The sequence below is a fragment of the Macrobrachium nipponense genome, chromosome 11, assembly GCF_015104395.2.
Source record: "Macrobrachium nipponense isolate FS-2020 chromosome 11, ASM1510439v2, whole genome shotgun sequence".
Classification (NCBI taxonomy): Eukaryota; Metazoa; Arthropoda; class Malacostraca; order Decapoda; family Palaemonidae; genus Macrobrachium; species Macrobrachium nipponense.
Window position 1 is genome coordinate 48,146,744 of NC_061087.1, and position 24,491 is coordinate 48,171,234.

General features: G+C 37.7%; 1 protein-coding gene across 1 annotated transcript in view; it reads left to right on the forward strand.

The window, feature by feature from the left end:
- Positions 1-24,491, forward strand: part of LOC135208633 (cytokine receptor-like) — a 278,711-nt gene that overhangs the window by 114,822 nt on the left and 139,398 nt on the right. Inside the window, exons 9-11 of the mRNA XM_064241020.1 lie at positions 5,427-5,586; positions 5,712-5,792; positions 10,712-10,849. Coding sequence (XP_064097090.1) covers positions 5,427-5,586; positions 5,712-5,792; positions 10,712-10,849 — 379 coding nt within the window. The remainder of the gene's footprint in view (positions 1-5,426; positions 5,587-5,711; positions 5,793-10,711; positions 10,850-24,491) is intronic.

Consider the following 24,491-nt stretch of genomic DNA (forward strand, 5'->3'; position numbering starts at 1 on the left):
TTCAGTTAAAGTTTTGTGATTGTTTGTGTGTGGTGAATGTTTAGTAAGTATTCAGTGAGTGTTTAGGGAATGTCTTGTGAATGCAATGTTTAGCAAATGTTTAGTGTGTAAGTGTTTATTGAGTTTTTAATGAGTGGATGTTTATTCATTGATTAGTAGTTAGGGTTTGGTAAGCATTTAGTATTTAATGAGTGCTTAGGGTTTAGTGAGTGTTTAGTGAATATTTACTGATTGTTTGGGGTATAATGAGTATTTAGTGAGTATGGTGTTTTAAGTGATTAGTGAGCATTTAGTGTATTGTGAGTGCCTAGTGAGTGTTGGGTATTCAAGTGTTTAGTTTTATTGAGTGTGTGGATGTTAAATGTGTGTGTGTATAGTGAATGTAAGTATGAGTGCTTACTGAGTGTAAGCGCATTGTAAATGTTAGTGTTAGTGATTGTACTACATTACTGTTTAGTTAGTGCTTTGCTACTGTATGCAAAGAAAGTCCTGTAATTTACACAGGAATCATTTATGCTTGGCACTGCTTAGGTCAAAGAGTAAATGGCCTTGACCACAATTGTTGGCGTGCTTAGGCCTGTTTTTGTAACGTAATTTTTCTCTGTGAAATTGAGTCAAAACCCGAGCCGTTTTCTTAGTTTCTTGGTGCTACCACTTCATGGGAAGTGCATGTACTAAACCTTTGGTCCCTCAATCAGCTGTAACATAAGTGCTAGTTGAAAACCATGTTTTGTTTATGTGCAAAATTCCCCAGAAATTTTTATCACCTCCTGATCTATTGGTAAGGGTCGGATAAAATCGTGTTGATAGGAATACCGTGACTTATAATTTAATGCAGCATTACACAATTCTTTGATATTATCCTGTAAATAAGGCTAACTAAAGAAAACTTCAGTTCTATCCCCTGTGGTTTGGTGAGGTTGTTGTCAACATATTTATTGCCATGGGGGCAAAATGGCACATTTTGCCTGGGGTAAAATGGCACAAGGGTTCATTTTACCCTCTGATAAAATATGAGCAAATATTTCACATTTATAGCAATGATTATTTTCAAAATGGGCCTATAGCCCCTGCCATTTACTATATCCTATAATGTTCTTTAAAATTGTCTGTTTTTTTACAGGGACTTCCAATAATTATTCTTTCATCATAGAGTTAGGCTTTCCCTTTGCTGATTCTAATTAAAGTTAGGACAATAATTATTTATTAAATTTATTTCTAATTTATTTATTTATTTATTTAAATTTCAAGCCACAAATATCAACAAAATGTATTAGCTTGTAAGTAAACACAGTTAAATACAGTACTTGCTACTCAAACTCTACTGATGATATTCAGGAGCTCATAGGATTTGATGAAATTCAGATTCCTAATGATATCCTAGTAGCTATGCCTACTCCTTATAAGAAGCAAGTCCCTAAAGATCCAGACTCACCACCTGCTATCACTTCTGGTTATAGTTCTCCATTTGGAATGAGACCTCCTTCTAAAGCTGATCGAGTTAATGCAAAGCGTAAAGAACATTACATCAAACCCATACAAGAAGATGCTTCAGGAAAAATTAAATGAGAAGGTTAAAAAGGAAACAATAATGCAGTAGAAGTTAAACATAAGAGTGCCAAAGTACATCAGAAAATAAAAAAGGTTTCAGATTGTGTCTTAAAGAAAAACAGGAAAAGGCCTGCATCAACTGTCACTCAACAAGAATCAAGTGAGTCCGAGGATGATGACGAGACATTCTGTTCATACTGCAGTGAAAAATACAGTAAGAGAGGAGGTGAAGGCTAGATCCAGTGCACTCCTTGTAAATACTGACCTCATGACAGATGTGCAGGTGTAGATGATGATTATAAAGTCAGCTGTAAATTTTGTGTGTAGGTCTATGTTTAGTTAGCGATTAATTTTTGCTGATAATAAGCTACCATTTCTTTGGACAAATAAAGGGAGAATATATTTTTATATTTCTTTTACATGCAAGGCAACGTCACTTATCATTGGTAAGTAGTATGATATGAGATAATTATTTTCAGTGATATTTAGCCAAAGATCAATTGCTTTCCAGAGTTATGGGAACTTAACAATTTTAAGGTGCATGCTGAATATTCATTTCAGTTTTCTATTGTGTACATTTACTGGTACATTTCTATGTGAAAACACAGACTGAGGTGTGTTAACAAGTGTTTACATAATGGCCCACCTGGGTCTGATTTCATTTGTCAATATTCTTGGGTAAAGTATGAAAACTACATCTTCCAAAGAGAGTTTATTTTGTTTATTGATAAATAAAGATGAGAAAAAAAATAACTGTCTTTAGATATATTGCAAAGGGTCTTTAGAAATTGGACTCAAACCTTAAGTGTGCCATTTTGCCCACCTTCCCCTACTAAGAGCTGAACCGAGACCTTTCAATATGGCCTCCTGATGTCTCACACAACCGGCAGGGAGATCGCCACTCCAGTGATTGTCGCCGTTTGCCTTGCACACAGCTGACAGATTTGCACTTTCGGTTTTATGACTGTGTTGGAGACGCATTATAAATCATATTAGCAATGGTAAATAGATTGAACAGACGTGAGGATATAATATGATGTTAGTGCCTGCCTACTGGATATAATGAACAATGAGAGTAAAAATATTACTTGGGTGAAAATTAGCCCAATAATGGTTGTCAAAGCCAGCATCGATAGAATGTATTGAAACACATTGCATAGGCTGGCTGTGCGTGCCGGCAGGAAGTTAAGAGATAGACACACTCAGCTGTCTTTAAACTGCGGGCAATTTTCGCCTTAATTTTTAGTTGAGTTTAAATTTTCTTCCCTGAGTATATATGGTAGCGGATACTTGGTGATAGCGTACAGATCAATTTGAGTGAGACAGCCGAAAATAAGTGGACTATTAGATAATTGACATGCTATTATAGGCTTACTTAATTTGGGAGTCAGGAGCTCCAAGTTATGTGATCGTCAACTTCGGGAGGAGGAACAGAATGGGGGAAAATGTTTTGTAGTTAGCTTATCTTTAACGATTCATTCACATTTCCGTTTCCTGTAATTATTTGTGTTGTGCAACATCATATCTTTGTGAATGTGCGGGTGTTAAAACGGCTCTATATCATGGGACTTTGGTCTTAATATCAATCGAAATCCCATATCCGATGAAAATTTCATCTCATCCACACGAACCAACCGCAACTCAAGAACAATTTAGTTGATGGTAAGACACGGTGGACTACGAACCTGGACATGGCTACAGTACCTTAACTATAGCCTACTCTGCAAAAAGAAAAGAAAATGATCAAAGACACTATTAAAACGGGAATGCTTATCTTACATTTCTTTTTTTAGAAGAATTGAGACTGGCACCATATAACTGGTTTAATCATTCAAAAATGGATCAGCACGCATACCTGTAGCTGTTGTCACTTGTGACCCCTCCCATTCAGAAACAAATACTAGCTACTTTGTGTGAAGTCATAACTAAACATCAAAGGATAATGCTAATATGTTATATATATATATATACACACACACACACAACACACACACACACACACACACACACACACACACATATATATATATATATATATATATATATATATAGATATATATATATATATTATATATATATATAATATATATATATGTGTGTGTGTGTGTGTGTGTGTGTGTGAAACTATAGAAAGTAGACCAGGCCTGGTAAGACTCATGCATAGTTTTTTTTATGTAATGTGATGGAGTTTTTTTTAATATAGATGTGATGAAATTACTGAAGTGAAATATTCCATACTTAATAGGAACGTTAAAAAATAACTCAGTAACTCTTATCCTTAAACATCACAATATTTCTTGAATCTTTTGCCTTTTACATTTTATCAGGCTCACGAAATTCAGAAAATTACCATATTAACATTGCCTATGATAGATTTTGAATAATTTCAAGGTGTCCCTTCTCTCTGTCTGTTAAAAAACTGGCGTCACTGTCCCTTCTCTCCCCTACAATCGTAGGTTATGTCCGTCAGGGGGAAACCACCCACTAAAATGTCTGGCATTACCATCACAGCATTCTAGGATATGCAGTGATATTCTAGTACAAATTTTACTTGGTATCTTCAATGTTGGATGGAGATCCTGTCTCACCCTCCCCCTCCTCCTCCCCACTTGCTGTGGGGTGTCTGACAGGGGCACCCACTAAAATGTCTGTCATTACCACCGCAGTACTCTAGGATGTGCAGTGCTGTTGTAGTACAAATTTTACTTGGTATCTCCAAAGTTGGATCTAGATCCAATTAAACCCTCCTTTTCAGTGTGTTTGTCAAGGGAAACTCACCCTCCAGGATGTCTGTCACTGGTCATTCTATAATCAGGAGTCTGCATATATATTATATATTAGTTTCATCTGGTATCTCATATTATACTGGATCTAGACCCAAAATCTAACAAGCAATTAGTGGTGCTTGTTAAGTAAGCCACCCATATATTTTCGGCAGACGGTCAGTTTCACAGTTTACAAGTCTACTCCTAAATACCGGTAGGGGTTACAGTCGGTATCTCGGTCGTTGCATCTGAATGGTCCGGGCTGCGGGACTATTTCAAGTAACAATAAATTTTCCTGAGATTGTGAATTTCACTTATAGATTTTAATTTAATAATAAATTTTTTGTGTATGAAATTTTTGTGAGTGTTTCTTTTCTTTCACCAGTATATTTAGTTTTTTTTTAGGTAGAGTGGTAAATGAGCTGTTTTCCTCCAATTTAATTGAAGTGAGTTAGAATCAGGGACATACTTAGACTTTTAAATGTTGATGATTGAGTGATGCCCTTTAATTAATTTAGTTCCATATAAGATTACCTCACACCTGTTTTAATGAACTTAGTCTGATTTTCTGCAATATTGATAAGTTTCTTACGGGATCACTGTTGCCTTTAGAGTATTCAGTTGTATTTTATCTGTGATGAATGTTCAGGTGTCTGGCTGTTGTAAGGTTACTATTTTATGATTGGTAAGTGTAGTAACCAGATACTTGGCACTTCGTCACACAACCTACAAAGAATGAAAACAGCTCAACGCATTGTCTCATTAATAAAGCCGTTAATCAATGAATTCTTGTAATTTTTTCCGCATAAAGTTTATTGACACTACATTTATTATAAAAGAAGATTTACAAAGCCCTATTTGATACATGCTAGCCTTTTAAGCAGTATTTTATTTTCATGAGAAATTGGAAAATTCAACAGATATATTCACCTTATGTGCAGGACGACTGTTGAAGATAAAGCTAGAATACATTTGCCTCATGCTGATACTATAGTTAACAGTGTTTAGTGCTTTTATGAAGATGTTTTCACAAACCGTTTCTTACTCTAAGGACTGCAAAATTTTCGACACTAGGAACAAATGCTACATTTCAACCATTGTTGTCTGCAGGGCCCTGGGCTGCTCCAGCTATAATTGCAGGGTCATTCCAAGTAAAAGAGAATCCCTATGACCCTGAACTTCGTTGGGTCACTCTCTCATGGCAACCTCTACATTTTACTCAGTTTAATGGACGTCATTTCCGGTACGCCATCAAGGTTTCTGGAATAGGGTAAGAATAACTTTAGCTTCCATTGCGAACGATTTTGAAATTCTGAAGGTCTAAGATTTTAAGAAGATTTTGAATCAATATTCAGTCAGTAGCAGTATTTAATGAATTCCGTCCTTGCATTTCAGAAGCGTCGGCAGTGAGATGAAAGTTCTGACAGAAGACACTTTCGTTACTTTTCCCAACATGTCGCGAAACATGAAATATAGGTATAATGGACAAACATGTTACTTCTTTTTCTTATTTATCTAAGGCCGCTGAGGATTTTTATTTTAATAGGTAAACCTATTGATATAATTGTTCAACAGCTCATGCCACAATACTTTTAATGTTCGAATGAAATTTTTTTGGTGGTCGTAGATGCCACTGAAATAAAGATTCATATAGCAGAAAAAACTTAATATATGTATTATCGGAAATGGCTAGATAATACATCAGCAGAAAGTCTTTTGATTAAAGGTCCTGAAAATCATTTGGATTATTATATGAACAGGATCAAAATTAGCGTGAGAAACAAAATAATCTTGGATCTGTACTGATAAAATCTGGGCTCGCAAAAAGAAAGCAAAATGACCAATAGAATATCGAGGTGATCATCACTGAAAAAAAAAAAAAAAAATCAGTCTGAAAGCTTTGCCTTGTCTGTTCCAGGTCATTTGTTGGCAGACGGCTTTTCTTTCCTCTGTTGCTCACCTGCTCTCTTGCCATGAAACATAAGAATTTCTGGATGCCTTTTACAAACACTTCGATTTTCAGCCGTTAAACGAGATTTTCATCTACTGTACACTTGCCAGTTTTATCTAAAATTCAGTTGTATTTAACACTGAATATAAATGAGAGAGGTCGCTAAACTTTTCCAAAACAGATCCTCGTTATATAATCTTTGTCTAATGAGGACAAAAGCCCTACATTCAGTAACTATGGCAAACTTAACAACAACTAAACAACAAATCAATAACACACAACTTAACTGACTTTAAATGCCTTCAACACTCTTCATAGACCACTGCCGACACTACTGACCCTCAAAGGCTCTGACTAAAAACTGACTCCTCAGAACTCTGATCTTAACAACTAACTTCAACTGCACCAGCAGACAACCCAGAATTCACCAACAGCCAATTCAATCGTCAACCATCATCCATCCGCCAATTATGCCCTCTCTCTCTCTCTCTCTCTCTCTCTAGAAATACATACTACACGATCTCAACAGCTCTCAATCCTCAAGGACGTTTTCAAATGGAACTCCCATAACTCCTCCATAACAATACCATTAAAGGTATGATAATTAAGAATAGCCCGGTAACTAATAACAACATCATTTACAAAATTCCTCGTAAAGATTGCCTATTTTTTATGTCGGCCAATCAAGCAAAGATTTAGATGTACGAATAAAGCAGCATATGTATTCAGTCAGAACAGCCCAGACTTCAAATGCACTACTTATCCATCAGAGCAAAAACTCTCATTGTAAAAATTGGGACAGTAGCTCTGTAATTGTTAGGTCTAATGATTATGTTTCAAGAAATTTACTGGAATCAGCAATTATACAAATCACTAATAAAAAAAAACCTAAATCTTAGTCTGGGATTGTACCATTTTGACCCATATATTTGTAAAATGTTTATGGAGAACCTTAAAATAAATGAATTAACTACTAATTAATTAGTCCCACATGTTTTTAGTTATTATTTCATTTTTTGTTCTCACTTTCTCATACTTGCTATATTTATATCTTATGCTCATTTCTCACTCATTGTCTGCACACATATAAATTTCATGTTACTAATACAAAGTGTATTGTTTTCCGATTGAAATTGCCTTTGACCAGTGTGTTTGACCACACCTTTTTTAAATCCTTAATCCAGCCTTTGGGATTTTACTAAATTTGTAAAGTCCGGTTGCATATGCCTCTTTGTTTTCGAAATGTGTGTGTATATATATATATATATATATATATATATATATATATATATTAATGACAGCGGGCAGACAGCTATACATTCCAACAGGGGTTCCAGAAAGACAACAGCTCACATGATCAATTTATTAAAGAGACGTTTCGTGCCCCAAGACATTGGCACATCATCAGTCTGGAATAAAAATTTATTATTTTCTAAAAAACAGTAAAATAAAGTAAAAGGTACAATCCAAAAATATGAATTATTGACAGAAGCTTATAAGTATTAGAAGACTACCTACCAGTTCAGAGAAGAAGAGCAGAATGACTAGAAACGTGAGGACCGACCGAACTACACTTCAGGCCAACGAAAGGGGAGTGGCAGAGACGTAATTGTTTAAATTAGGTGATAGGTGTTTGATGTAAAGTGACTCAAGTGTTGTTAGAAAGGATGCTTGGGTTGTTGACGTAAGGATAGAAAAATGTGCTTTTTCCATAGGAATTTTGCATTTTGAGGTATGTGTTTGAATACTCGAGAGTTCCGGATTCTATCCTTACCTCAACAACCCAAGCATCCTTTTTAACAACACTTGAGTCACTTTACATCAAACACCTATCACCTATTTAAACAATTACGTCTCTGCCACTCCCCTTTCGTTGGCCTGAAGTGTAGTTCGTTCGGTCCTCACGTTTCTAGTCATTCTGCTCTTCTTCTCTGAACTGATAGGTAGTCTTCTAATACTCATAAGCTTCTGTCAATAATTCATATTTTTAGATTGTACCTTTTACTTTATTTTACTGTTTTTTAAAATAGAATAAATTTTTATTCCAGACTGATGATGTGCCAATGTCTTGGGGCACGAAACGTCTCTTTAATAAATTGATCATGTGAGCTGTTGTCTTGCTGGAACCCCTGTTGGAATATATATATATATATATATATATATATAATATATATATATATATATAATATATATATTATATATATATATATATATATATATATATATATATATATGATATATATATAATATATATGTATATTATATTATATATACATATATATATATATATATATATATATATATATATATATATATATATATATATATATATATATATATATATAATTATATATGTATATATAATATTCCAAGAGTTAAAAATAGCCAAAGTAATAGATAACATGATAGAGATAGATGCATTGATTGATCGACCAATATGCGTGTGCTTTTTGCGTGAGTGTATTATGAAGATTCACTAAGCTATTGAGATTGGTCCATAAGCTTTGTCAACTTTTTCCATTTTGTATATGGTTAGGAGTCGTATTGCCAATGCATTTCTGCAACGACACGGACCATGTAACATGGCAGCCATGACAACAATGAAAAATCCGTCTCTATCAATTTCGTAGTGAATGCTTATATTGCGAGTGCTGCAACCGACAGACAACCCCTTAGCATCACGTTATTACCTGACCTATTGACAGAAAACACTAGGAAAAATTAACCATTATTATGGTCACCACGTCAAACCTCGCTGTCCTCTTCAATATGAACTCTAATTTTTTTGCTGGTATTGAAAAATATCATGGAAAACGATATTTTATTTCATTTTGGGAATTAGAGAGAGGTATTGGGGGAGAAATTAGAAAAACAGCGATACAGAAAATGAGAGAAAGGGAAGGAGGGAGGGATAGGGAAGGGATGGGGGATAGCGGACGTTCGTATCTGTTAATGACTCCTGCTGACTCGTACGGCTTCGCCTTTAAAAGTCAAGAGTAAACGCCTTGAGTAACACTATGTGACAATGACAATATTACTAAATATTAGCGGGAGGTGTCTTGTACTCTGTGTCAAAGCACCATTCCCATCAAATGATCAGTTTGAAAGATATTTGAGAAAAAAGATAAACCGTGGTTCCGGAAATGAATAGTAACTCATTCTGCTGAGTAACACGAGTGTTGTCGAGCACTTGTTTGTATGAATTAAAACAGAGGATACAAAATGGATTAACTGATATTGCATATATTTGTCAATAAACATTTTTGAGAATCAACCAGTATGTCCGACGAACAGGCATTGTTTCAGACATTTCCTAGATAAGACAACAAAATAGATTTGTAAACTCAAGCTGTCAACAGATAACGTTTTAATACTGCTGCCAAAACTAAGTTCTGATGTCCATTTCGAATTCTTACAACTTACTTATGTTGGAGTCTAAGAGCCTTTATGTTTGTTTGTTTTGTTTGTTTGTATGGTGTTTTTACGTTGCAAGGAACCAGTGGTTATTCAGCAACGAGACCAACGGCTTTACGTGACTTCCGAACCACGTCGAGAGTGAACTTCTATCACCAGAAATACACATCTCTCACTCCTCAATGGAATGGCCGGGAATCGAACCCGCGACCACCGAGGTGAGAAGCAAACACCAAACCAACCACGCCACTGAGGTACTAAAGAGCTTTTATGAATCTCCTCAACAGTGGTAACAGTTTCGTGTACAAACACACAGCAATCTCAAGATTAGTTAACGAAATTTCGACAGATAGAAGCCGCAACAGATTTTGATTTATTTTACAGCCTCTGTCGTTTCTTTAGATGTAAATTACTTCTAAAAAGTTCTTCGCGTTGAATCAGATTTTTATTTCGATTCAATATGTCAAAGATGCCATGAAAAGAGAGAAAGAAGGTACTCAGAATTTTATTCTTACGCGAAAGATATTTTCCTGATGGCGGATGCAGGGGAAGAGAAGCAGGAGTCAGCAGATTTCTGTTACACCAAAAGACTCGCTTTAAAGCTCAATTTTGAGAGCCATTGGTCATACTCTAGGCCTAAACGATGCAGTACTTACACTAACAAAATACAAAATATTACAATAATGATCTACTTCTTTAGTTGTAGTGATGCTGAAAATAATGATAGTTTAGTTAGGATAAAAGATATAGCAAAACAAAACTAATTTCCTTATAAAAGATACAGTGTGATCTTGCCCTCCTATGGAAATTAGGTTTGCTGAAATGTTGAATAACCATTTGCTTTGATAAACTTAAAAAATGAACAATTGCAAAAGATAACTGATTATCATAAAACAATTTTCCTAAGTAACGAAATAAAAGCCAAGGTTGCGTCTTATGCGTCAGGTCAATTTCAGGGTCTGATTACATTACACGAAATCACAATGAAATATCAATAATTATTAGTCATTAAATAGAATCATTTTTACAGAATTGAAATCAAGAGCGTCAACAGTGCTGGAGAAAGTGACAAGTCGGTGCTCTACATTCCTGAGTCGACAAACATTCCCCGTCCACCCATCCTACCGGCAGCTGTTTATTATGAGGAATTGGGCCAATATGAATTGCGGTATGTGTCCGTGAATTGTTTAATAGACATATCTATTTTATTTACTGTTAAGCTCCTAATGAAGAACTTCCCACCTTAAAACAATTTTAGACGCTATCGGGTTATGATAATTCTGTTCTTTACGATTATATATTTGTTCTTATTTCATGGTTTGGAGATGTTCTATACAGATAATTCATTTACTAATGAGAAGAAAAACCTACTGAACCAAAAGAGGCAGATCTACTTAGCTTCATCATGAGATCCAGAACTTTTTACGATTTTCCCCTTAGCCTAAAATAGTGACACATCCGATTCGTTTTATATTTAATGGAACAGAACGTAGTTTTATTTTTTCTATTTAGAGATACTTCTCAAATCAGCATTTCCAGCGCTACGCAAGATTCAGTGAGACTAGTGATGAGTAGACTTTAAAAAACTAAGTTGACTACTAAGAAACTTGGAGCAGTTAAGGTCGGCTAATTGGAATTTTTCATAGACCATTCAAATTCCTTAGAGTTTGTTTCAGAAAGTTTCAGAGGGTGGTTATCAGATAAGAATAAGGAATAATAAAGAACCAACAACTAGTGCTACTTACCGGAGCTACACTGATGATCGAGACAGCAATTACATTCTGAGCATTTTGAAAGGGATCTATAAGAAGAATAACAAATTTAATAACTAGATAGTATAAGAGCATTTGGTTTACATCAATTATTTTTCTGGAACCGGCTGTACAAGAGTATACTTCAAAGTTGAATGATAAATGAGAGTTCCTGATGAGTCAAAAAGGTACTAAAACCATTAAGGAAGTTCGACAAGCTCTGAAAAACCAAAAATGACATCTGGTCATTAATCTTTCTTGCTGTTGATGTTCTTCACCTCTACATGAATAAATACTAAAATAATGAACCTGTATCATTTCCACCACAAGATGCACCTAAAATTTAAAAGTGCAGTGGCCTGCAATTCATAAAATGGCTTGATATTGCAGACAAAGGGTCTTTCCCTTACGACGGCTCCTCACTTCTAGGTAACGCGAAAATAAATTCAATGAACTGAAACCACTGATTTCTCTTTTCTGCCTCAGAGATTGGGCTGGGGGGATATCAATGTTTCTGCTGGCCTTCTGTTTGTTTGCCCTGGCCTCTCTCGCTCCTTGGCCAAAATACATGTTTCTCAGCTCCAAACGTTGCTGGTATACTTCTACATTTTCATATAAGGACGATACGTAAAGTTGGAATCACACATCGGAAATTCAAGACTGCGACTGGTGTAATGGCTTGGTTTGGCGCCAGTCTTGGGCCTTGGGCTACAAAAAAAGAAACTCAGCTGATTACGAAACTTACAACAAACGCAATGTACAATTACGACAGCATTGCGTGTGTCAAGATGAGACTGCCGACATACGTAGTCGTACACGAAGGTCACCGATGATCTAGGCCACGCACATTTTTAACGTTTTTTTGCTGACGGCGACTGCCGTGAAAGCATTATGACTTTATTACAACTTAGTTATGACACATACCAACGTACGCGACGACATGGTGATGTACACAACTTTGTTGTGAACATGTTGGATTTTATATATAAAACAACTGTTTGTTGTTATTACCTTTATATAAAATTCTGAAATTATTTAATGAATAATCTTCATTTGGATTTGTACATTACATTTTACAAGTTTAATGTTTCTTTTTCTTTTTATCGTTTCTTATGAACATTTCAGTCTTCATTTGTCTCAAATATCATAACCTTTGAAATATTTGGGAGGGGTTATAGTAAAGAAAATTGTTACCCAAAGATGACTGTGTTGAACATTTGAAAAATAAGTTATTATTGCGATTAGGAAAATATTTAGTTCATACATAATATAAAATTTCACAAAATTTATGTATTACAAAAATATACATATTTACTATATGTAACATTACCAGGAGTATAAAATATATAAAAGTAATAAAGGAATTCCTATTACCATTATTATATAGTACATCAGTTACAAGAAGTTTCCTTTTTTGATATTGTGTTAACAATAACAAAAAGGAGAAACTACTGGCAATCAAAATAAGCTTTGATGTATAAGAATTCAATGTGTAGTTGAGGAATTATTTACAATATTATATTGTGAAGGTGCTACAAGAATTCACTTTAAAACATTATTAGAGAAAACAGTTACAAGAATTTTCTTTTTTGTTACTGTGTTAACAATAACAAATAGGATAAAAGCTGGAAAGTAAAATACAATGTTTATTACTAGGAGCCATCCGAGTTATGACATTTGAAGTACAACGAGGCATACTCAAAGCTGTACTCGTACTACACACTACTCACTCTAGTGTAGGGCCTTTTGTAGGAAAATTAGGTTTCGTGTCAAGTGTTTGCTAAAAGTGATTTACAACTTGATTTTGCTTTATATAATGATTATGATTAAGAAAAGATAGTGTGGGAATTTTTCCACTACCCTCTGTGGGTAAATTGAGGAAATCAAGATGGCCGCTACTGAAGTCAAGAAATATCTCATTCAATCCTTATTTTTGCAACCATAAATGAGAAGTCTTTATATGCCTCTTAATACCTTAGAAATCTGATTTTGACATCTATAACTCAAAAAAATTTAGTGGAAATAAAATGGCAGCCATAAATGGTTTAAAAAAAGTAGAATTTTCCATGTACGTAATGGAACATAAGGAAAAACAGCAAAGTATGTCCTTATAGCATTAAATATTAATAAACAAACGGTATATATCATAAATGAATACATATTTAAGCATTGTCATCATTAAGTCATTCATCCTCATTTGTTTCTTTTAGGTAGATGTAGTTATATGCACATTTCCTCAAACTCATCCTTCCTCATCCAAGTCTTCCGTTACTTCATTTATATCTTACGACTAAGTTGGGTTGCTGCAGCTGAAGTTTACGCAGCCACACATTCCTGTGCATGGAATATTGTTATTCAAACAACTACAATTCCCCTTGCATCCACGTTTACATCCACACCTTACCAAGTTCATCACAGCTGCAGGTGCTGGAGGATTCAAACATCTTCCTGGAATATAATGATGCTTAGAAGCGTCAAACTTTCACCCTTATTCAACAGGAGATGGGAGACATGGATGGCTTTCACCAGCCTTTCTCCAAATCATTGCTATGTCATGTGCCCACTGAATAGAATGCAGTGTTATAATGAGCCAGTCGTTGGGGAAGACTTTCTCCTTCAGCTGCTCGATTGGAGTACAGAAACCAGCAAAGATCGTTCACTTTAGTGTACACACTTGACTTGTACAATTTGCAGACAAATCGTTCCAGGTATTCTAAAGATGCTAAAGCATTAATTATGTAACATCATCACACGCCAAGAACACTTTAAAGCACCACTCTTTGGTTCTCCCAGCAAACCAGACATGTCCGATCTTATTAGAAATTAAAGCCTCATAACGCTGAAGGATGTCTTTTTCCTAACTTTTCACCAGTTGGTTTGACCAGTAGTTTTCTCCTAATGTTTCCCTTCCCTGCAAGGAAGCTTATATCATTGGACCATGAAAAGGAAAACATCAATGTCTGGAAAAGCAATGCAACCTCTGTACTTTTGTCAACTGAAATAGCATGCAGCAGGAGTAAGGAGCCTGCTTCTTCGTGGCTGTGTGTGAGATGGGTGATTGGAATATTAGTGTAACCAATAGTTTCTGTCCCTGATGCAACCATGAAATTCTTCAGTTGGTTTATTTGGCTCTTGCTATGATCTGTACACTTTGCAGCTAGGTAACTCGTAAGTTCTGCTTTTGTCTTGATATTGGAAGTAAATCCTTCAAAGATATATTCTGGGTTAAAGTAGTGTCCTTGACATAGTAATATATTGATATCCCCTTCGTTAGTTTTCTCATTTGTTTTTTGAGGGAAGTGTCGAGATAACAGTCGAATACTAACCCCACTTCATCAAAATTGGTGGCCATGTCGCTGAAATGGCCAAGAAATACTTGAGCAAAATCACTGCATGGTCAGTGTTGGGTATTATATTCACAAGGGCCATGCTATCAGTAGTAATAACTTTATAATTTGGCAAGGCACCATCACTTTCTAGTATGTCTGAGGTAGAACAGACTTTTGCTGCTTCCATCTCTTGAACATTTTCATCGTCAGATGTATCAGTTGTGATTGATCTTATGGCTGGAATGTCAGTGATCAATTGTTTATTAAATTAGCTAGCAGCTCAAGATGGTGGAATAATTTTGCTTTGTCATAAGCTAATAAGATTGCTTGACTTAGTGCAAATAGCAATTGTGGGACTATGCTAAATTCTTAAATTCCAATGCATTCCTTCAGACCAAGTTGTGTTCGACTTCTTGAGATGACGAGTTGCTGCAGTAGTCCACACTCCTCTTTCATCTTTACTAGCTTTCCATCTGAATTCACTTCTATCATGGCATTTGTGGTTTTGAATGTTTTGAGCTTCTTTTTCATTTTGTCCCACATACAAATTCGTCCTTCTGCCAGGCGTTCAGTTACGTTCCACAAACATTCATTATCCAATCTGATCTGCTAGGCCAACACTGAGTGGAGTCTCAGAGTGTTGTCTAAAAGCATCATTATTCTTGTTTTGAATGACACCTGTTTATCAGATCTGTAAGCCCCCACAAAGTGTTGTGTCAGCACACTTGCACTTTTATCGACATATTTCTCTCTGACTGTAGATTTGATTCTTCCTATACCATGAACAGCATACTTACAAAAGGTATTGAACAATGAAGGTGGTTCATAATCATTAAATGTTCCATGAAACTTCCATGGACAGGAGGTTGCAATTATACTTTCTTAGTATCTTAGCTGCTTTCCAAAGCACTTTTAGGTCCGGCTTTAGGTCAACTTCATTTACTGCACAAGCTATGAGACGATCTTTACTTAAGGTTGAAAGAATCTGCAAAGGTTTAGTTTTATCTACAAATCTTCTGAAATGAATATCTTTGATATTATCTTGGATCAGTTGTTTAAGATATGGCTTGTTTCGAGGATTTTCTGCTATTGGGTGGTCATTCTCCTCAAGCAGCTGGATGTAAATTTGGTGAACATCATTCATATTCAATACGACATCCTTACTGTCACTGTTTAGCTCAGTTTCAACCATGTCAAGGATCTGAAAGTCTGATAAGAGCTGACCAAATTTAACAGTACCGGTTTTGGTTGCTTAGCTATCTGAATATCTCTCCTAGTCTTAAGTAGACTTGGTAAATGATTTTTCATATCCTCAGCAACTGGTTGTTAATGGATCAGACGAGCACACAAGATTGATTAACCTGGCACAGTGTTTCATTATTTGTTTCTAGACCAATGTCTTTAACGGAGTCCCCTTATTTTTAGCTTATACATCATGACATTCTTCTGGGAAGCTGTGTTACATGTAGCACATATTAAATCACAGGTAGAAGGTCGTCCTCTCTTCTTACTGCAGTTGTAGCATCTCTTGAAATTGATTCTTTATCAAACCTAGCTCTTGCACTATCAACAGAAAGTTCATGAGTGACATTTTTGTAGCAGTTTTTATGATAAGAAATACCATTTTTTAACAGTTCATTGGCTGAGGCACCATGTAGTCTACTGTTTAAAGACTCAAATTCGGATTCACTATACTTACAACGTTCACTGGATGTTTTGATCAGTTTGCAAATGGCTTGAATTGATGTGTTTATGATATAGTTTTTGTAGTCCCATGATCCTTTTGTTTGACATGTGAAGCAAAGTCCAAAATCTGTTTTTAGACATTTTTAGGTGGAGGATCTACCATAGGGTGATCAATGTTTTTTTAACCTATACACTATGGTTCTTCAAAATGGCTTCTGTACTTCATGGTCCTTCAGGGTTCTTATGAAGATAGAAAAGACATTAGCGAATAAAATTAATTTCAGTAACAAATTAAATAGCAAATTGTAATGCATCTAGTGCTGAATATACACCACAGTCTATAGTACAAAAACCTATCCAACCACATATATATGGATTCATCTAAATTTTGTCTAATCCGTTTGATCTCTAGGTGGCAAAAACAGATTCCTCATGTATAAGAACATATAAGACAATCTTTTAAGCATGTTTTTATCCGCTCTGGTTCCAGTGATTATGGCAAAAAGTATATTTTATAATTTTATGGTGGCCATCTTGGATTTGGTCATTTTTCCGACTGTTAACTGTTGCAAAAAATTTCCCACCCTAATTTTTTTATCTCTATCATATAATAATGCAAAATCAAGTGGTAGTTCACTTTTAACAAATATTTGATACGAAATTACACAAGGGCAAACACTACTCAGACACATCAGACAGACAGAGACCCGATTACGCTCCCTCTGTGCAGTGATGACAGCTGATCCATTACTCACCTGTCTGCACCCTCTCCCTCTCTCTCTCTCTCCTGCCTGCTCCCTCTCCCTCTCTCTTGATTGATTTGGATATCCTAGATTAACTGGCAGCATATTTATCATGTCTATAGTATATTTCTGAAATGGGAAAAAATAAATAACTATTACATTACTGTAAAGTTTATTTACACATAGCTTTCACATTTTAACATTACTGGGCCCTAAATCATGGACTAGAGCAACAACAGGGTAATCTACATGCTCAGCCTCTTCTATTAACATTATTATGTTTTGATACATATCTGCAACATCAAAACCATAGAAAATTGGTTGCATCCATTTTCTTCAAAATCCACTAAGCATCACTACCTTTACCTATTCATGGGGTTTATCAAGGGTATCACTACCTTTATCATAACACCACTCACTGCTGATGGACATTTCATCAAGTAATATTACAGCGAACCTTTCAAGATGAGTATAGGTATCAGACTTCATCTTCATGGTAGAAAACAGATTTCAGTATGCCAAATTCACATAAAATGTTCTTGGCTCGTTCACTTAAGGTAGTTTTACAGGCAAAGGAAATAACTTTCTAGTCCTCAAATACTCACAACACTTATGACTAATGCTTCTTAGAGTAAAAGCTGCTGAAACATCGTCTGGCTAGAGCTTCACCTTCCTTTTGTTTAAAATAACATCAAGTTGTGTCTTACTGATAATGGGACTTAAGAAAATCTCAAGATCAGAGTACAAATAAATTTTACCATGTTTTGCCTTTAGATCAAGGACTGTTGACTTTAATTCATTATTCTCTTTCTTAAGTTTAATTTTCCTCTTCTAACTGGCTAATTTTCCATTGCAGTTCTTCACTAATAGCGCCGATTGCCTTATCAGTTCCACTAGATTCATCTGACAGTTTTTCATTACAGGACTGCACATGACCATTGTCACTGATACTGCACCTATCACTGTTATATTTGTCAGTGCCTGACTCACTTCCATCAGCCACAGTCAACATTTCCTCTATGAATCTCTTAATTCCACATTTCTCTATCCTTTGAGACCTCTCACTTGACCCGACATTTGCATCTGTAGTGCCAAAAATTCATAAACAAGGACATAAAGGATTTAAGAATATGTAAAATTGTAATACTAATTCTACGTGTCTCATAAGAATTCTAACAATATATAAATTGTTAAATTAATTTGGCCTGTCTGTTGCTTATCTCATGTTATGACCGACCTATTTTTGTGCAAGCCTAATCCATTGCCTGTGACCTAACCCATCAAATAATCGTCCTCCACAACACACAAACCATTACACTCCACAAACACACACACACACACCTCCTTACACTACTTAGATAGATAAATAGATATAGACTGGTAGACTGTAGAATGGACTAAAATTTAAACTTAATAATCAAAACTGCATAGATGCAGGTCCTTCAACAATGGTCCAACAAAAAAGTCGAAGCAATGACACATTTGCATAAATACATAGTTCCAACAATTCAACAAAACATACAAAAATTGCTTTACATTGCTATAAATACATAGCAATTCCTCAAACGCAACACCTCCCTCCGGTAAAACTGTAACACCATAACACACACACACTAATATATAGTAGTACTGCATTATAGTTTAATTACCTTGAGGCAGAAGGAGAGATGGAATTGCATAATCCTTTAATGTTCGTTGTCGCTTAGGGGTATCAATTCCAAGGAGTCTGGATTTCATGTCATCTTTGTAGTCAGTGTCAGCAAATGCACAGAGCATACGACTGCATTATCAGTGTTTATGCTATCAGTGCAACAACAGCAATGCATCCATCGGTGTCTAAGTTCTTTTGCCCTTGGAAAACGGAAGTATCATATGTCTGATCCTGATGTTTTCCTTTATGTATTATAGCACCCATGTACTGAACAGTTGTTTGGCATATCTGTAACATTGAAGTATGTCTAGTGGAAAAGGATCACAATTAAAAGGTGTACACAGGAGGACGGCTTTGGTCAGACTGGTGCACAGGACTTCATGTAATGATGCAGCTGACTTCGTCACTCACTCCTGCCTCATTCTCTACCTGCACGCCGTTTGACCTGTCTGAGTGGGTCCTGGTCGTGCAGGGAAATATGTTCTCCAGGAAACTGTAACTGGCGACTTGGCTGAGATTTGGTAGTGTCAACTTGGCTGAGATTTGGTAGTGTCAGAGGCGATGGAGGTTTCATGACTTGCATGGGTGTTGACGACCCACCACCAGGTAAACTGCTTGCCGAAGGAGACAGATGTTCCCCCTGAAGCAAAGCTATTTTCTGATGTTCTGGTTGGGAAGCTGATTGACTGGTAAAGGATGTCGAAGGCACTGGCTGAGGGGCGTAGGATGTCGAAGACACAGGCTGAGGCACGAAGGATGTTGAGGACACAGGCTGAGACGTGAAGGTTGTCAAAGGCACAGGCTGAGGCGCAAATAGTGTTGAAGACAGGCTGGGGCGTGAAGGATGCTGAAGAAGCAGCCTGAGGCGCAAAATATATCATAGGAACAGCAGGATGAGGCATGAAAGGTCTGGGAGACAACGTTTCTTGGTCCATTTCCACAAATGCATATCTTGTATGTGGGAACAGGTTGAATGATGCTTCCAATTTTCCCTCCTTCAATGCCCTTTGTAGCTTCTGAACAAGAAACCCGATTTCCACCTGAAAGTAATTATAGAAGAACGGGTCAATCTGAGCACATTCCTTTGCAACCTTCTTCAGGTGGAGGTTCTAGTAGACCTTTCTAGGATTTGGATTCACACAAAAGTAATATATATATATATATTTCATGGGAATAAAACAAACCAGGAAAAAAATGTATGAAAATGAATTATGTGAGATAGTTTGTATTAATTTTGAATTGTGAAAACATGAAGAAAAGTGTTACAAATTTTTGTGTTCAAAATTTTAATTGCTGAAATAATGTAAATATTGTATTTTTGTTATTTTTAAATAAAAAAATATGGAAAATAATAAAATGTTAACACTGTGAAGGGTGCTGTCTTGGCTCTGCTGATTTTTGGTGTCAAGCTTCTTCTGTTTGGCCTACTTTTCTCGATGGCGGGGATGATGGTCATGTCACCATCATCCCCACCAGCAGCAGCTTCAAGTCCTTCAGCGGCATCAGGAAGGGCAGCAGCAGAGCAGCAGACTGTAAGGGGAAAAAGGTAATTTTATTATTATATTTGGAAGCAGCATATATGAAACATGAAAATCTTATATATTATGATATTTAATAATCAGGAAAAAAACACAACATATGAAACCATTACATGGAAGAACAATTACCTGTTTCAATACTAGTGTCTTGGTTTTTTCTGACAGCCAATGTGTTTCCAGAGGAATGGGTGCTCCTGCAGCCATTCCCCAAAAATTTTCTCCTGGGAGTCTGATATGATGACACAAGGAGTTTTCTTCCTATGAAGCTGCTCAGATCCCTTGTTGCCCTTCTCTGCATATGTGGTCGACTGCTCATCGTTGCCAAGGATATCCAGCTCAAAGTGGAAGTCTGCAACTTGTTCTTCCTTGACGTCAGTCGAGACCAATGATGCTGACTGAGACGAATCTTCGCTAAAATGCTGAAGGAACCGACGGGGGTCATCTGAACTGTGGCTGCAGGTGGCTGCTGCAGATGTACTCGGCTCTGCTGGTCCTTGTATGTCATAACCTACGTACTCATAACTCTCACAATATTTTGTGGCATCATTAATGATCTAACAAAGGACACAGCAAGAAAAGCAGCAGAGGTCACAATAGGTCAAGGTAGAGGGTTGACCTGATGGCTGAGATGCTGCCTTTTATAGCTGGGGATGCATATGTTACAATGTGACTACTGCGCACCCCTACCGCACAAGTTGAGGGGTTGCCAAGTACATCGCTTATATTATAATGGACACTGTACGTCGAGATTGCTACTTATGTCTGCCATAATCACATTGCATGTTGGCATGACATGGTGACTTTTGACAATTGTCGTGGCTGGACTGCGATACTCTGTGCAGCAGCTAGTTGTCTCCATCACGTGGCGAACATCGTCAAACTCGACGAGTATGAGACCGCACATGGAGACTTGAGTGTAATAAGGTCATTTTTCAGTCATAATGCATCCGTTACAACATGCGCAGTCTTGAATGTCCGATGTGTGATTCGAGTTTAATCCTGGTAAACTAGGACAGTCTGGATATATCCAGAGTAACCACATTACTTAAAACTTCCAAGAAGATCATCGTTAGCAAAATTTCACTAACGAATGTTTCTTCAGGCTCAAGTTATGTAAGAAATTAATATACTGTAAACCATGTAAGTAGTTCTGGAACACAAAATAAAATGAAAGAACTATCTATTTCTCTACTCTGCAATGGAAAATGGTGTTAGAGGCAACTGTATAAAAGAAAAATTAATAATCTTATAGATTATGCCATGACAAACTAATTGGCCTCTTGTATTGATTACATGTAAGTACAATAGCCTTATGTCCCTTTGGTGTCTGATGGCAGTATCTGTTCTTCATGACAGATAAAGTTGAAATTTGATTATTGTTTCTTACTTATATGCATCCTCATGTTACAACCCAAAGGTAGAGTACACAAAGATATTCAACTCGAATTTTTTCCCATAAGAGGGTGTGTACCGTGAAAGCCACCAAGCAGTTGTAACCTAATGCTGTCATCAAGGACGAGGCAATGACATTACATGAAATGTCAAGACCTAGTCACGAAATGTAAAAACCATGCATTCACGATTTTCTCTTTATACCCTAAGCTCAAGATTTTCTCTATATACCATGTATTCAGAATTTTCAGTTTTACACCATTTATTCTGTGCTTGATTTTTTTACTTTACACCATTGATGCTAGGCAGCACTACAAACACCATACAGTCGTATTTCCTATAAATTGCAACTGTAGTAGTCCTTTTTAACAGGTGTTTTAGTAAATTCAAAATATGATCCACAAAAATAAGTTTGGCTACATAAGCTGCAGCCAAAATATACCTTCCAAACATGGTATGTAAACAAATGATGCTATTCATCAGTCATGTGGAAAATCGTGTTCTCATTGGTTGGGATTTATGACGTTACGCTTTTTAATTTTGACTGCAGCCGCCAGTTGTCTTTACTGGCACCGTGGTTCGGCTCATATGGCTAACATGAGAATCTTTGATACAATCTCAAGTGCTATGATCTACCTGGCAAGTTTCAAAGAATTGAATGCAAACATGGACAACTTGATAACACACACACACATCGGGACTGCACCCCAGACTTTCAAATGAGAATCCCCACACAAGTCATAAAAGATGTTGGAACTGTGAGGACTGGAATCAGACAAGAAGAAAGCTTGAACTGACTTTATTGAACAGAGATGGCTGTATATGAGGCAGCGGTATGGACAGAAATGTAGTGTCCATCATGCACGCACATACAAAAGGGACGAGACCCCCGCTGTGATTGTGTTTCATTGCAGCTGAAAATATAAATATATCTTTGTGCATAGAGTAAATTTTTACATGATATATATGTCAGCGGATAGGTCGTGAAATGCTCTACATTTCAGTATATGGTATAAAAAGTATGTGCAGAGGAAGGACGGACATTTGGAGAAATGCCGTCCTTACAAATACTCCCCCCCAAGACAATAATTAAGAAATAATCGTTGGCTGTTGGTCAGAGGAATCTTGCGGGGAGCTGGATGAGTCTGTGGGTTCGAGATTTCATCCATCGGGGAACGTCTTCTGAGTCCTCGTTGTCCGGTGAGTCGCGAAGTAGGATGCCACCCCTGGAGGTGGGCCTGGGGGGTTTGACTGCTTTCCTTGGGTGGCCCCGGTGATGTCTAGGGGTGTTGTCAGATTCCAGCAATGCTGTGTTCTGAGGCGGTGTCCTGCGAGGGCCTTCTGCAGGGTCATCTTTGTCGGGAACGACGGCAGGCTTCAGTCTGTCTATCGAGACCCAGTCCTCGCGGCCGCCGTTCGAAACGAGGAATGCCTTTTCCTCTTGGCAGATGATGGCACTGTTAGGGTCTCGCCGTAAACCTTCTCTGCCAGTGAAGGGTTGTCGTTCTCTCTTTGGGCGGTGCATAGGCCGAGGGGGACCCACGGTAGCTGTGCCTTCCAGTCGGGCCTGTGCAGCGTGCCATGAGGGTAGGCCTTGAGGGAGCAGTGGGTTCTTTTCACCATGCCGTTGGCTGTGGGGTTGTAGGCTGTGGTCGTATGGTGGTTGGTCTCCTTCAGGTGTGCCAGGGAGGTCCAGAGTTCTGAGGTGAAGGCGGTTCCTGGTCTGTAGTGATGTCGTCTGGCACTCCGAAGTGGCTGATCCAGCTGGATAGGAGGGCTTCAACGCAGGCATCTGTGGTGGCTTCCGACATTGGGGTGGCTTCTGTCCACCTGGTGGACTGGTTGATCACTGTCAGGAGGGTATCTGGCACTGTCAGATGGGGAAGAGCCCAATGATGTTGATGTGGATATGCCTGAATCTCCGCATGGGTTGAGGGAAGGTGCCTATTCCCGATTCTGTGTGCCTTCCTGTCTTGCTGCTCTGGCACACGATGCAGTTCTTGGCCCACTCCCAGGAGTCCCTCTTGATGCCATGCCACACAAACCTTTTTGTCATGAGTGTGGTTGTTGTGTGGGGCGACGGGTGTGAGAGATCGTGGATCATGTTGAATACCCGCTTCCTCCGGGAGGTGGGTATCATGGGGCGTGGTGCTGGTGTCGCAGAGAAGCGTTGTCTTAGAAGGACAGAAGGGAATGTCCTCCCATCGGAGGGCGGTGATGGCAATCTGGTTGGCTGGTACTTCGGGGTCGGAGGCTTGCTCATGCACTAGGTCCTCGTAGTCCACGCCGAAGTGTAGGGAGTTTATCTTGATCCTCGAGAAGGCGTCAGCTATGGGGTTCCTTCCGCTGGGGACGTACTCGATAGAACACCTGAATTTGGATTTGGCCGCAAGGTGACGTTGCTGTCTTGCGGACCAAGCGTCGCCCGCCTTGACGAAGGCATGGACCAGGGGCTGGTGGTCCATCCTTATGGTGAATGAGATGCCTTCCAGGAGGTACTTGAAGTGGTGGACAACCTGGTAGACAGCGAGGAGCTCGTGGTCGAAGGTGCTGTAGCAGGTCTCAGCAGGTTCCAGCTTCCTGCTGAAGAAGGCTAGTGGCGTGGGGACCCCACTGACCAGCTGTTCCAGGACGGCACCCCATGCAGTGTTGCTGGCATTGGTGGTGAGTGTTAGGGGAGTGTTGGGGTCTTGGTGAGCCAGGGTTGTGGCTCTGCTGAG